Consider the following 14,447-nt stretch of genomic DNA (forward strand, 5'->3'; position numbering starts at 1 on the left):
TTCAACTGCAATTTCAAACACAGAACTATAATCAAACATTCAAACCTAAGCAACGTTGAGACCGACTCATTCCTGTGGCGTTGCCAAAAAGTTGCAGTTCCACTCTATCCGCTAGGTGGCTCTGTTCTCCATATGCAGTGCAACAAAAATGGCGGCGCCCACGTTTTTCTCAGCCGTCGTAAGGACGCGAAGATGTCCTCATTTCCAGGTAATTTTCATCTCTGCAAAATGCCATGCATGTGTGAGAATATTTCGTACGTTCCTCATGTCACTCTTACGTATTTTTCATGTCAGCAAAGGCTTGAATGTGGGTTCACGGTGCTCTGGTTTGACACTGTATATACGACTTTTCCCTTGGTGGGGAGGGCACAAGCGAAATATATAACGTTATATCATTTGAACTACTTGTAGAAATCGACGGTGAATGGATGACAACCATGGGTAATGATATAGACACAGTGACATTTTTTGTAGTGACATTGCTCTGTACTTATATGGTTGTCGGGATTCAAATTACAAAATGTGTATGCTTTTACTGAGCTGAACGCCCTATCAGGCTAACAACAACAGTAGTAACAGTAGAGGGTCTTACTAGCACTTACTAGAAATATTGCATGTGTAGAGGTAGAAATATATGGGGAAGAAGAGTCATTCATTTCATCCTTTCTATCTCTTTCCTTCCATCCTTCCTCCAGGGTCTCCAGGCCGTGCTCTGCCCACATATCCCAGCAGCCCCCACGTCCTGCGTGGTCGTGCGGACCAAGAAGCGGATGTTCATCCCGAAACAGGCGAATCGGAGCAATAAGGAGTTCATGGAGGATCCGGCCGCCGCGATGAAACGACAAGGCATCGTCCCGGACGACAAACTGGACAGACAAGTCAACATCTCCTGCACACGTCAGTCTAGATTCTCATAATAAAAATTAATATTAACACTATATATATTAACAGTTTGCTGATAGCCTGTGTTACACAGTCTCTATAGCTGTCAGGCTGATTAGTCCTCTCTGAAAACTTGTGGCCATACCTCTGTCACTCACTTACTGTCCGGTTTATCGTCTGTTGTTCCCCGTCTTCCGAGGGTTAGACGTGCTTGCACAATACATCTTGATGGCTGCACGCCACTTGTCTCTGTCCTGTGGGTCAATTTTATCTAGGTTCAGGTGGTGGAGGTCCTCCCGTACGTTGTCATACCATTTCCTTCCTGGGCGGCCACGGGGGTTTGGACCCTCCACATCCAGTATGAGGATCCTCTTCGGCCATTTGTCCCTGTCCATTCTCTGGAGGTGGCCGTACCATCTAAGTCTGTAACCCCAGAAAACCATTCCCATTCTTAAAACTACCAATAGGAGCGTTATCACTTAAAAATCAATTTAGGTAATATAGGATTCTGTGTCACTATAGTTAGGAACCAATCATTATAACCTTTAACACTTCCAATAGGAACTTAGACCAGGTTTGTTATCACTGTACAAAATCAGTCCAATAGGATCTCAGGATTCTCCATCACTATGGAAACCAGTCATGACAGCCTCACACAGTAACAGTCCATTCTCAGTCTGACAAAAATTTGGTCGATGTTGGGACATACTCATGAAACAACAGGATTAAGATGTTTCTCCTGACTTCTACTTCAGGGGGCCTTGTGAGTAGAAAGGCTGCTATTTAGTAGAAGCCTGATATATAAGGTATTTCTTTGACATAGTCTGATGTTAAGATTTCGTCCCCCCCTCCAGCTGAAGTGATGGACCCCTACATCCCACCTGAAGGCGATGGCAGACAGTCGGTCCTGTCTAAGGAAGGGGCTGTACAACGTCTTAGCTCTGCCAAGGCTCTGGCCACCTCACAAATCAGGTTAGAACTGTCTTCAGACACATTGACAAATTGAAGAAGTCTGGTCTAATACTGTTTATAATATAATAGGCCACACTTACTTGATTTCTTGATTCTTTGATACTGCGAACATTAAGTGAATTACAGTTGACATATGTATAAAACAGACTCAAAATGCTAAGTGTCCCAATCTTACTACTTAGTGGCTATACTTTTCAAAGTGGTTACTTGAGTTGCTGATATGTCTTTATTGAATCATTTCTTCACAGTGTCAGGAAAATCAAGGAGTTTGACAAGGAGTTCAGCACGAAGGCATTTGCTGGGACAGCTCAAGAGATCTACAAAGAAGCACACGACTGTCTAGCTAAGTATGTACTGCTTTAACTCCCCGGTAAAATTATCAGCTGTCCAAGAAACTCGGTAGTCGGAAAAGTAAAGAAAAAAGGCTTTCTGACATACCTACATTCACTATTTTCTGTCTCATAAGTCAGTTCTATTCTAATCTAAACTTTCAGACACCAGAGTAATAGTAAAAACCTAATAATATTAATATTAGTAATTTTATATAGCCCATGTGATTATACATCATAATAAAAGGAATTCTGTTTGTATCTATAGCAACTTTGATTAAAAAAGGTCCAATAACATGAAATAAACTTTTTCTGACTTCCCAGTTTCAACACCAGAAACAGACATCGACTGCATCAGCTGGTTACAGAGAAGTGCTACCCTGTAAGTCATACTCTACAGTTGTTTTTTAAAGGCACATTAGGTAGTAGTGAGGATTAGAACTGATTGGGCAGAGACTGAGTTTCAGTTGATTGACAGGGTTTCTTGTTTTTAATGCTTTTCACTTTTCCCAAGTAAAAATAAATCATAGGTCTTGTCTGTTGTTCCCTTAGGACATGGTGAGGGGTTTTCGGTTCCGAACCATCCACTGGACGTTCCATGAGTCGGTAGAACCTCCCAAGGTCGTTCATGTACGCCATAATGACCTTATCACCAAGGGCAACGTGTACGGGCAGGTCACCGTCAGGATGCACACTAGACAGGTCAGAGGTCAATCTTCTTTTTTCCTTTAAATGCATTTACCTTTGTTAGAGTAATTGAGAGCCAGGAATGATCTATTCTATTTGTTTAACAGTCTGATACAGATGACATTTAACATACAGCTTGGTCTTCTTTCAGGAAAATTTCATGCAAACTAAAATCTGAATCAAATTCCAGACTGTGCCGTTAATGTCTTCCATCTATACTTCTGTATTGCAGACTTTGGCGATCTATGACAAGTTCGGGCGGCTGGAGTTTGGAGATGAGAATCTGGTGAAGGATGTTCTGGAGTACGTTGTGTTTGAGCGCCACCTGCCCAACCCTTACAGCTCATGGCGTATGCACACCAAGATTGTCCCATCATGGGCTCCTCCTAAAGAACCTGTCATTAGGTTTGTACTTCTTTCTTCTTCTTTGAGTACAGTCAAAGCTGCCAGAGAAGACCTCTCAGGAGATAGGTGGTCACTACAGACAATTTTTCCCATTAACACAAGCATGCAGAATTAATCTAAGGGACCACTAAAAAGTGATCACATTGGCCAAGTGGTCCATCTATAGAGGTGGTCACTTCTACAGGTTTTACTGTATCAATCATGTATTTGTTGTTAAATAATTCACATTTAAGAATCTGTAACCTGTTTTTTCTGGTTGTTGACTAGCTCAGCAGTACATGTACTAGTGTACCAGTGTACCACTGCAAAGGTAAATGCATTTACGGTTTCCTCCAGTGGAAATGACTCTTTTTGTGTTTCCCAGGACCATGTTCATCCCTACGAGCAAGAAGAACCCATGGGACCGTGCCTGGGACAGCGAGGATCCCGTACCCACGCCCAGCGAGGAAGCCATCCGCAAATTCGAGGAACTAAACGAAGAACTGAACAGGAAAACTGGCTACAACTACACACCGACCGAACCAAAGGAAACAAAGGAAATGACCACTACAACATGAGAAATTAGTATTGTTTCAGCTCCTTGTAAACAGAAGTTTATTGTACAGTTTTGGATGCCTGTATGGCGGCCAATAAACCAAACAAATGTACCACAGATATTGAATTGCTCTCTCATTTACTGAAGGCAGGTATTAATTAGTGTACTCTACAGGGGTTTAACTATTAGCTGTCATTTATGTAAAAGTTTGTAAAAGTCCAGAAAAAGAAGCATTGTGAGCTAATAACATCTACAGTAACTGGTTTTGCTAAATGCTAATGAACAAGGTTTGTTGGCCTTGCACAATCCAAAATATTACTGCTTTATACATTTCAAACTCTTGGCTAATGAAGATGTTTTTTTTACAAAGGAGGGTTTAATTTCCACTATACAGAGAACAATAGACGATAAACCAAAGTGTGAGGGTATGGTGTCCCAAATATACTATTCTTCACCAATAGGTGATGCAAAAATAGTTCATGTTTCTAGAAGGTAAATGCACACTGTACTTTTCTATCACCGTATCATTGAGAAGTCCTGCCTAAGTGAGTATCCCATCATATCTTTTCTTCAGAACATGGTCTAAGTACCCGCCAGTGTCCAGTCCGTATCTTGAACAGAAGTGGCGTGTAATTCTCACCTCCATGCTCCATTTCGTACTTGGGAAGCTGAGCGGCGTTGTCCTTTTACTATCGCAGTATCTGGTCGTCACCCTTTGAATTTTACGAAATGCTTCAAGCTCTTCCTTGAAATCCTGTCCTCCTTGTTTGATCTTTTCCCAAAAAGTTCTGTTGAAGTGTTGATAAAGTGCATAGTCGACTTTGCTGAACTTTCTATGTGCATCTATAAGGTTCTGTCGTCTGTCTATCTTGTAAGGGTATGCTGCCACATTGGACGGGTGGTAAATAATGTCCTGAAACTCCCAACACATGGCACGTTTGAGAAGTATGAGCGATTCCTCAAAATATTCCAAAATCATGACCAAGATGAATTCTTTATCAATGTACTTGATGAATTCCTGTAGGTAGGTTGAATTTTCCCATTGTGCCCTTGGGTAGCTGAGGTCGTGTGCCATGAAGTTTCGCGTCACAGAAACACCATCAGGAATTCCCGTCCGAACCTTTCGTACTTCCTCCGCGCTCGAAGTGTAGATGTTATCATAGGTTTCTGGCTGTTTAAAAAACTCAACTAGGACATCACTGTTTTCAGGAATGCCAAGTATTTTTGGAAGGAGATGATACTTGAAGGACGACTTGAATTGTTCGAAAGGTTCTCTCAAGATGGTGATGTACACTGCGTCTTTAGGCATGACCTTTGACATGGCTGGTTTGTTAAAGACGGTATGTTCACACATGATGTTGAACATTCCAGATTTAGCTGGTCGGTAGATGTCTCTTGTGATTGGTTTAGGCCATCCAAGGTACCTATAGGGTGAGAAAGAAGGGTTTCATTACCTCCGTGTAAGGATGTTTTGTTTTCGGTGTGTTCGACATTTAGTGCGAATATTTTCTTGAGTACAGTAGAGTCATAGGAAATGAGGGGGAAATGGTGTAACTGCAGATTGACAGGAAGGTCAAAATGGTCTCCCTACAGGCCGTGAGCAAGGACGTGAATTAATGTCCTTGCTCCCAGCATTACACATTATACAATGTCTTTGCTGGGAATAAGTGACAGTGGAATGAATATACATGTAACCATTACATAGAATCAACAACTTAATGAAGCAAGATGGAGCAGCAACTTTTAACACCTCAATTAGATGGGAAATGTCATGTCATACATGTACATAGACCTGAGACAGTGATATCCATCATGTTACAGTTTTACTAATCTTATCATCCAAACAACCAATCAAAGTCTCACCAATCGTTGACATCACCCCTCGGTAAGACAAACTCCAGCATCCGTTCGTCGCCATAGCGATGGAAGAGTGACGTCATTGTTTCGCTTCCCGACTTGTGCATCTTGATGAAGACAAAGTTGGTCTTCTCCTTACATGTGCGGACAGGCCTGGTTTGTGGCAGGTCTGTTCAACAGTACACAAGCAGTAGAGTTTAGCAATATATTTTGGTTAAATCACCTTGTTGACTTAAATGGGACACTTTTGAATTCCAAGATTTTTGCTTTTTTTTCCAATTCCATACTACAATGCCTTAAAATTGTAAGATGTGTACATAACATACAAGTGTGTAAACTGTTAAGACTTACACATGCATGTTCACAAGAATGCAGGATATCATTTGCAAATAAATCTTAAAATTTCTGATGATTTTTTTAGTTTTACTTACTTATATCTGTAGGACATGCACGTTGCTTCTCCACAGTCAGTTGTTCTTCAAGTTCCTGAAAATATTCCAAGATGAGCTTTGAAAAAGCAAATCCTTCAGAAACTTAAATGAGTTTACCCTCTAAATGTCCATAGCAAATATTACATGATTTTTAAGCTTAGCACACATTTGTTCCATTTTAGTTACACCATTAAAAAGAACTGAAGTACTACCAATATCAATCATGGATAGTTAGTTCAGCTTCACACATTCTCTTTACAACAGAGAATGCCAAAGTCTTTCTAAGAAGAAGTGTACCTGAATTGTGTCATGCAGTTCCCAGATTCTGCTTTCGAATTCTTCGCTGTCTTCTTGCACCTCCTCTGCCGGGTCTTCTCTGGTAATGAAAGAATGAAGACTTAGATAAATGTATTAACTATATCCAGAAATTGACAAACATGAATATTGGTGAAACACAATTTGTATGTAATACAACTTTTTATATTCAAATATTTCAAAACAGAGAAGTACAAGTTTATACAAAGTTTACAAGTTTGTCAAAGCAGGTAAGAAAAGTGCATCTGTCCACGTTATAGCCACATTTCCAAACCGATGCCCCGCCGGGTAGCTCCGTAGAGTCGGGAAAGATCAGCCCGGCAAAAAAAAGAGACTGGTCGCAAAGCAATATGGGAAAAGGGGGTGAAGTCTGCCATCTCTGAGTTGAACCTACTTTGCTTGCCTGTCGATGTTCCCCACGCAGTACGTCAGTGCGAGACAGGTGATCATGAGGGAGGTTCCAAGTGCCAGTAGCAGCAGGCGGACCCCGCACACCGGCCTCAGCTGCCGGGGCATGATCGGGCGCTCTCCGGTACCTGCACAAACGTCAACGTGTTTTTTCAAAATATACGTATAATATACTTATTCACAAAACTGTAAAAGTTTCAAATACGGATGAATATTTGAAGCTGCAATGCCGAGGAAAACCGCAAGCGTCATGCTATCCACATATCAAATATCGTGATATTTGATTTAAGTAATTTTTTTCAGATTTGAAACACAATCGTACTTGTTCCCCATATAAATTTCGCAGATTTACAATTACACAATTTGGGCTCTTTGATCTCCCTATAATGAATTGTATTTTTTTGTCATTTCATCTGCCGGATGTAAAAACAGTTAAACTTGTTGCACTTCCTGGTACATGTAAGTACGGACATGGTTTCGTCTGGTGTGGAGATCTAGAGGTCTGTGTAACGTTGCAATCTGCTGTGTCATCTGATAATACTGTGTCATCCGAACAGTCCACAAAGAGCCCTTAAGTTCGGTTTACCTTCCATTGACACAAAGAAGACAAAGACTTACTAGTATCTCAGCACACAATACATGTGGATACAGCGCCGGTGGTCCAAGCCCATTAAAAAAACATCGCGAAATATAAGGTTTTTGAAGAACGTGTCTCAAATTACCGAACGTACGTATGCACATCTTGTAATTTTATTCGGCCTTAAATGTCATAATTCAGGGTTTTGCCATGAACTAAAAAGATATACGACCATTAGAAGTACTCCACGAGTCTTTGTTCATGTATGTGAATGAACTACAATTTTTTTTACAAAGTTTTTTTTTCACGATTGTGTTATATTTTTTCTCTATACCGCCAGCAACACTATACAGAGGTTACTGTTGTAATTGGCTTATTTCTTGGTACTGCAAACAGCTAGTAGAAAACGTGTTCCCCAGCCTTAGCTATATACGTGGCCGTCACCTGTTACACATCACATACTACTAGTAGTAGGTAACCTTACCTGAGTACAGGTGCACAATAGATCTTCACACACAAGTGTCCATTCTTGTTGACTCAAACTGTGACCCAGTAAGTGCACAATTTTCTCACAACGATCTTATTTGAAGAAATCTCTACTAGTACCACAGGATGGTCGTGAGACGGATATATGCCACGACAGTTTTTAACGGTCCGCCATCTTGTTTTTGATTCACCTGAGTTAACATGACCTTGCGTGACACCTGCTTTGTTGTGTTAGGGTCCCTTTCATGTTAAGTGAGTGTGGCATAGCTATGGTTACTGGAGTCTAAAACTTGGGACATTGGTTGTCAGGATATTGAGACGTTCACTACACGACACTACAACGTTACTACCACGTGCCATCTCGTTTTCGGGGTGACTTTCTTGACAATGTGTTTTTCAACGGTAACAGGTAAATTATAATCACCCCTGGGAAACTGCAGTACATGCAGGCGACCGCAAGTTGATTTTCCCCCAGACTCACGTTGCCATCTCTGTCCCATGTACTAGTATAACAGGCTTTGGATATAGGTAGCTGGACCAATCGGGCTTGGACGCCACAGTTTCCATATCAGTGTACATGTATATATTATAATCATGTGAATCGGCAGCCTACGTAGTTTAAAAAAATTGCCACTGTTGCGGCTACAGTCTCTTCTTCGGTCGTTTTAGTTACTTCACTTCATGGGGTTTACTACGCGTACCTTATCAAATTATATTCACTCCATGGGAGGGCAATATCGTTAAATTTTTTCGCTTCGAAAAATTCTTCTCCTCTTGATTCTTGATAGTTCAATACCGACGGTCCTAAGTTGTTATCCCATCAACACATAGCAATCTACCAAGACCTAGTTCCATAACCGTAACCGTAGAACGTTCACATAGCAAGAATATTTGAGAATGAGAACTCTTATGCACGTTTACTTCTGGTCTATATTGTCGTATTTCGAAATGATAGAGACGGTAGTAACTCTGGATGCGGTACGCGTTCATCATTGGGGATTATCTATTTACTTAAGTAAACAAACCTAAAGGTTCAACGTTTACATTACAAACATACAGGTCCCTCATGTTTTGTGCGTTTAGAAACTTTAGATAGTCAATTCTTCTCTGTTGTTACCCTATGATACCGTAATGACAACTTTTATTTATGTGACCACCAATTTAATTAATATCTGAAAGGTAGGAGTGACCTGTACTACTGCGGTACTTCAGAAATGTTGTATTGACATGCCTCCCCAGTTATGTTTGCTAAGGTCGTCTACTAGGTGACATATTACGTAAATACCTGCGGTCCAAACAAGTGGCGCTCTAGATTTATGCCCAAAAAAGGCTCAACAGGGGGTCATTTCAGGGGTATTTTCAATTGAAAAAATCTAGAGGGTTTTTAAAGGAACATCAGAAAATGGCCATGGCATTGGAAGAAGAGTTGCCAGCTGATTGATTTTGTGACCCAGTTTATTTTCGCATTGGTTGTTTATAACAACAGCGATATAAAACACTGGCATAAAAGTAAACCTTTCTCAGCCTTGCAACTTTCAACTAATTGCTAAAAAAAGACCGAATTCCGTCAGTTTCGGCAACTAGAACTGTTATAGTAGCGAAGTAGATCATCTTTTGAAATCGCCTGAACGTAAACAATTGAGATTGGCGACCTCCACATCCCCTTAGTTACCCTCCCGTGTATTTACACCTGCTGTCAGGTGCGCCGGTGTTTTTAAACGCCGCCTGCTGTCTCCTGGCACCGAAACGGCGGTCTAGTAAACCACTACACGCTGTTTTGATTCTGAATCGGTCTGTTACTTTTATCTTTTGAAGAAAGGTCGTCCCATATCGGAATCTCGCAACTCTCACAGGTGTTTCTGGGGTTACCTGTGGGACGGCTTCACCGGAGGGAGTTAAACAGAACAGCCGTTATCAGGCAATCCCAGAGACCCCATACCCGAATAACTTCTTCGCAACTGCAAATGACAATTCTTTGGACAAATCGCGACCAAACTCAATTTAGTGGATGATTTTGGGACGAAGTGAAAGAAGCGTTATCGTCAGATTTGTTTTAGTCATTTGTCCCTAAAATTTGCCACTGTTGCGATGTCGACATCATTGTTAACTGCATAGACACATATGCTATTGGTTTGTCTGTATGAACGGCAAAACCAAATGACAAAATGTCAGAGCATTATATTTTGGAGCTACTAAAATGTTGTCGCCATCTTCGTCACCATGGCAACGCCACATGGCAATAATATCAGCCTGACTACTAATTACTTGCCTTTCATCAGGTAAATAGTGCTGACGTATGGGGCCGTGACTGTGCATTATGCAAATAGTGAAAATGCCGTTCTAGATGGCGGTCTCGCTGCGGCAGGAGCTCGCACATCATGCCTCAAGTCTCCCACAAGGACACATGAAAGCCCCTGGAAACTCCAGAAATGTGCAGGTGAGACCTTTAGGTGACATCTTGACTAAAATTCAAGACGCTGCTTTGCTGCTGTTTGACACAGCAGACCGACAAACCGCATGGTGTCCCTGATTTGTACTCGGCCGAATGTTGTTGTGAGTGTTCAGAACGATTTCCATCGCGATTTAAATATGCGCTTTAAATATAACATTTGGTCGAATTTCCTTCATATAAACTTATCCAAATGTCTAAATAAATGTCACACATGAGCAATAACTTAGTAAAAGTTGCACATGAAAAGGGGTATTTTCTGTGAGAGATCTCGGTTGGCTGTTGTCATTCCAAATATTGCGTTGGTGGCTTTCGAAAAATGGCGCCCATTCGAGACGATCATGTAAAATTCCCCAGCATTAATTGGGACGAAAATTAAAACTTTCCCTCAAGAAATTCTCCTCAGTTTTCGTCAAATTCAGTAGATCGGAGCACCAGGTGCTGATTGTGTACCAAGCGGTGGGTAGTTGCCGGTATCCCGGGGAAATTTGAGGCGCGAAATTGTATCTGTGTCGTCCGACGGATGAAACCCTAGATACATCTTGTGTTAGGACGGCGCCCTCCCTCTTTATTTTCCAGCTCTCTGACCTACTTTGACAATTTGAACAACCTCTGATCGCTGAGATTAAACAACTGTTCCATAACGTTTTTACCAGTTGGATAATTGATTTATAGTTTTGTGAATATTTGGGCAAGATTGACATTGGACTACGCCACAACACAAGGATGGCGGGGTTTTAAAGTCCCTCGCCCCCCTCCCACCCTTCCTCACAACAAAAATGTCGTCCCATGGATTTAGCTCTCAGTTTAGATATTGAGACACAATATATGGCGCGAAAACTCAACGATTCACAAATGATCGCGAATGTTTTCAAAACCCATGAGGATTAAACGTTTGTTTGTCTTTGCACTTAGGTTATTGTTGCGAATACACATTTCATTTGTTTGCCGAATTTGCGTTTGTATGGAAGGAGGGAAAACAATGTGGATTGACAGAAACAGTTGTCGCTGTGACCCGTACCTTGTAAGGTCAATATCTTATAGCACATATGGTATAGATTCTATTAACTATGTCACTGGTAGTTTATAGAATAATTGTGTGGGCAATTTTCATTATTTCTTAGCTTAGGAAATTATTTTTTCATACCCCAGTTGGTGCAAAATGGGGACAGATTAAACAAAAACGTTAATGGAGACCATCAACTTATTTTAACCACCATGGCATCTTACATTTTTGTAAATGTCATGATGTAAATTTTGTCTGTCCCAATTTTAGTTAAAAGTTGAAAATTATCCAAGCAAAATTCTGTTAGTAGTTACATGTACTAGATTTTTACTTGATTGTGTATTGTACATCTCAAGATTTTAATTACAGCAATTAAATAACAAGAATAATGTAATAGTAAGGTATGTATTCTTGATTGCTTCATCAAAGTGTTTTATCAATACTGTAGTAGGGCCAACAGTGATCAATAGTTATATCATTAGTCTACTTTTGGGAAAGTAAAACAGTTTTGTTTATGACACAAAATGCAACAAATATCTCAAGCCTTTCAAGATCAGATATTTAGTGTGGCACTTACATTTTATTACTTCCCTAATTTGGCCTACATGTGCCTTGTAGTTTTCTGATTGGCTGTGATCATAAAAGTACCATTTCCTCAACCTCAATTCTCTCCCTAGCAGCCCTTCATTCCAAATCCACGGGCCAAGCCATTCAACCCTAGTTACCATGGCAACCAGCAGGACCACACAGCAGTGGGCGACCACTTCAGCAGGCCAGCATCTCATCACCATGGCAACAATAACTACCAGGTAGGGATGAGGACAGTTTCCCCTGTGGAAGTAGGGCAAGCGGACAGGGCAGGGAATGTCAATACTTCTTTTCAAGAGAAATCCCCAAGGGTCAAGTGATTTGTCATGTTGGATTGGTTATCATGCTGCTTTTGTGCCTTTGAGGAATGAATATTTATATCATAACATATTTCATTTGTTAATGTGGTATGTACTGTGTAGAATTGTATGCCAGAAAATTATGACCCATTCTATCCCAACTATTGGCAAAAATACCTTTAAAAAATTGTCTCTTTGTTAGGGCTCAGATTGCTTTCTTTCATTTATAGATAACCTGCAATATTGAAAGTAATCAAGAATTTTACAATTGAATTTGAGTTCTACATTCTGTGATGTGAATAAGACTGCCATAAACTGTATCAGTGGTATTTTTGTTCAGTTGTGTAAGAAGCATTCATATTATGACTGTACTCATTTTTGGTTGCAGGTAACTCAGCAGCACAACCACATCCCCTCCAATGACCCCTTCTCCCCTCCCCTCGACACCCCTTCCTTTTCCCAGTTTCCCAGCCCGCCCCAACCTCGTGAGTCAGACCCTGTCTCCCTCTACTCCCCGTGGTCGACCCAACAAGATGAGCCCGTGGTTGCCCAGGCAACTCCTGCGGACATCCTGTCATCTCCGCTGTGGGGAACTGACCTGAACAGTTCGCAGGACAAGAGAGCTCTGGATGACCTTGTGTCAAAGATCATTGATGATGATGTACCGGTCAGCAGTGGCCAGCCTCAGAATGGAGACACAGATGTGTTTGGGAGTAACTCCACCTTCGGCTTGGAGGGGTAAGTGTTTTTATGATTGAAAAACCTTTATAGTATGTTTACCCTTACAAGCTTACAAGTACAGGTCATGTTGGTAAATTAGAGATTTATGTTTATGACATCTAGTTTATGTAAATACATATGTGCAAATGTTTTTGCCTGGAGACTGGAATAAATATTTTAACAATTGACTATTTTTTTGAAAGCTAGAATTTAGAAATATGTACTTGGACAAATCTTCAAAATATTGATTTTATTATTATTCTTTATGCTCTTCACCATGATAGGAACAAGTTTAACTTCCAGTCCATCTGGTCGTCTGGTGGGGATGAGCTGCTCTCTGGACCCAAACCTCCTCCTCCGCAACAACAACAAATTCTACAACAACAACAACCTCGCAGACCTTTCCGTCGAACCCCTGGGAATAGTCCCATGTGGCCAAAACGCGACATCTTCTCCCAGCCCCCTCCCGTACAGCACCCTCCAGTGCCACCCCCCTCCAAGCCATACGAACAGAACCTCCCGATGATGAGCAGCAAGCCCCCATTTCCCAGCCCACCCCGTGGATCCAACCGGCCCCAAAACTTCCGAAACAACGATGACCCATTTGGTAACATCGAGCAGTGGCGAAATTCAGCGAAGCAAGAGCAACTGGAGTCGCCGAAACGTCCGGAAGGCACCCAGCGTTTTCGTCATCAGTCAGAGGAGTACCAACCACAGGGCAACTTCCGTGAGCGGCACAGTTCCGGAAGTTCTAACTTCAGCATTGGTGAGTGGAATGCAGACGAAGTGAATCTCGGACAGGGAGATGGAAACTTCTTCCAGCAGCAAAACAGTCGTCAGGATCAAGGCTACCGAAAGTACAGCAATTCCTCAGCCAGTGACTCTGGCTGGGGAGGTCAGAGGGGAGGTCGTTGGGGTCAGAGGTCAGAGTATCAAAGGTCAGATGGAACAAGAGGGGGTGCGGAATCCATGCCCAGAAATGCATCGCAGGACGAGCTTGCAAACCAGAGTGGTTTCCGCCCCTTCCAGCCAGCCCTGCTTGAGAAGACACCCGGCTTCCGCAAGCAACAGCAGTTTGGCACACGATACCAAGGCCGCGGTCGAGAGTTCCCTCCAACTGGATCCATGGCTGACAGCCGTTCAACCTGGCAGGGGAACGAGGGGAATCAGGTCCCATCCATGCCTGGACCTCAGGCTAACGATCAAGCACAGTATTCAGAGTGGGCTCGCAACAGTAAGACCACTTCAGTACCCTGGAATGGGAAGTCGCACAGTAGCACCAGCTCGGAGGAGCAGAGTCCCCACGGCTTTTATGACAAACAACAACAGCCGGGGTTTCCTCCAAACAAGCCTTTCCCCCCTTCCAGCCAAAGCTCTGATGCTGGATGGATGGGCAACGGAAACTTCCAGCCGCCGCCTCCATTTCCATCCGAGTTTGGGGCCCCAAAGAGTGACGCTTCACAGCAGCAGTCACCAACAACACCCCAGCACTCACCCCCAA

At 42.1% G+C, this 14,447-nt stretch overlaps 3 protein-coding genes across 3 annotated transcripts in view; 2 read left to right on the forward strand and 1 right to left on the reverse strand.

The window, feature by feature from the left end:
• The first annotated feature begins 134 nt into the window (after positions 1-134).
• Positions 135-3,925, forward strand: LOC109474253 (39S ribosomal protein L45, mitochondrial-like). Its single transcript, XM_019774525.1, has 8 exons — positions 135-208; positions 696-897; positions 1,737-1,854; positions 2,103-2,201; positions 2,508-2,565; positions 2,736-2,885; positions 3,103-3,275; positions 3,640-3,925. The coding sequence occupies exons 1-8, from the start codon at positions 149-151 to the stop codon at positions 3,830-3,832; spliced, it is 1,053 nt and encodes a 350-aa protein (XP_019630084.1). The 5' UTR covers positions 135-148; the 3' UTR covers positions 3,833-3,925.
• A 265-nt stretch (positions 3,926-4,190) lies between these two features.
• Positions 4,191-8,065, reverse strand: LOC109474245 (galactosylceramide sulfotransferase-like). Its single transcript, XM_019774513.1, has 6 exons — positions 7,883-8,065; positions 6,808-6,949; positions 6,396-6,474; positions 6,099-6,153; positions 5,674-5,836; positions 4,191-5,234 (listed from the first exon to the last, which is right to left on the reverse strand). The coding sequence occupies exons 2-6, from the start codon at positions 6,927-6,929 to the stop codon at positions 4,352-4,354; spliced, it is 1,302 nt and encodes a 433-aa protein (XP_019630072.1). The 5' UTR covers positions 6,930-6,949; positions 7,883-8,065; the 3' UTR covers positions 4,191-4,351.
• A 2,151-nt stretch (positions 8,066-10,216) lies between these two features.
• The window catches only part of LOC109474221 (trithorax group protein osa-like), an 11,824-nt gene continuing 7,593 nt past the window's right edge, over positions 10,217-14,447 (forward strand). Inside the window, exons 1-4 of the mRNA XM_019774471.1 lie at positions 10,217-10,321; positions 12,017-12,148; positions 12,615-12,964; positions 13,231-14,420. Coding sequence (XP_019630030.1) covers positions 10,229-10,321; positions 12,017-12,148; positions 12,615-12,964; positions 13,231-14,420 — 1,765 coding nt within the window. The 5' untranslated portion in view covers positions 10,217-10,228. The remainder of the gene's footprint in view (positions 10,322-12,016; positions 12,149-12,614; positions 12,965-13,230; positions 14,421-14,447) is intronic.

Source organism: Branchiostoma belcheri, unplaced genomic scaffold (assembly GCF_001625305.1).
Source record: "Branchiostoma belcheri isolate BF01 breed outbred unplaced genomic scaffold, Haploidv18h27 scaffold30, whole genome shotgun sequence".
Taxonomy (NCBI): domain Eukaryota; kingdom Metazoa; phylum Chordata; class Leptocardii; order Amphioxiformes; family Branchiostomatidae; genus Branchiostoma; species Branchiostoma belcheri.

What these genes read in the sequence shown, in the direction of transcription:
- LOC109474253 (XM_019774525.1), top strand. Translation starts at nt 149, where the DNA reads ATGGCGGCGCCCACGTTTTTCTCAGCCGTCGTAAGGACGCGAAGATGT. An exon ending in TTACAGAGAAGTGCTACCCT is followed by an intron (nt 2,566 to 2,735) that starts GTAAGTCATACT and finishes TTGTTCCCTTAG; the next exon opens with GACATGGTGAGGGGTTTTCG. An exon ending in TCAGGATGCACACTAGACAG is followed by an intron (nt 2,886 to 3,102) that starts GTCAGAGGTCAA and finishes TCTGTATTGCAG; the next exon opens with ACTTTGGCGATCTATGACAA.
- LOC109474245 (XM_019774513.1), bottom strand. Translation starts at nt 6,929, where the DNA reads ATGCCCCGGCAGCTGAGGCCGGTGTGCGGGGTCCGCCTGCTGCTACTG. An exon ending in AACATCGACAGGCAAGCAAA is followed by an intron (nt 6,475 to 6,807) that starts GTAGGTTCAACT and finishes TTTCATTACCAG; the next exon opens with AGAAGACCCGGCAGAGGAGG. An exon ending in TGCATGTCCTACAGATATAA is followed by an intron (nt 5,837 to 6,098) that starts GTAAGTAAAACT and finishes ACTGTTGAACAG; the next exon opens with ACCTGCCACAAACCAGGCCT.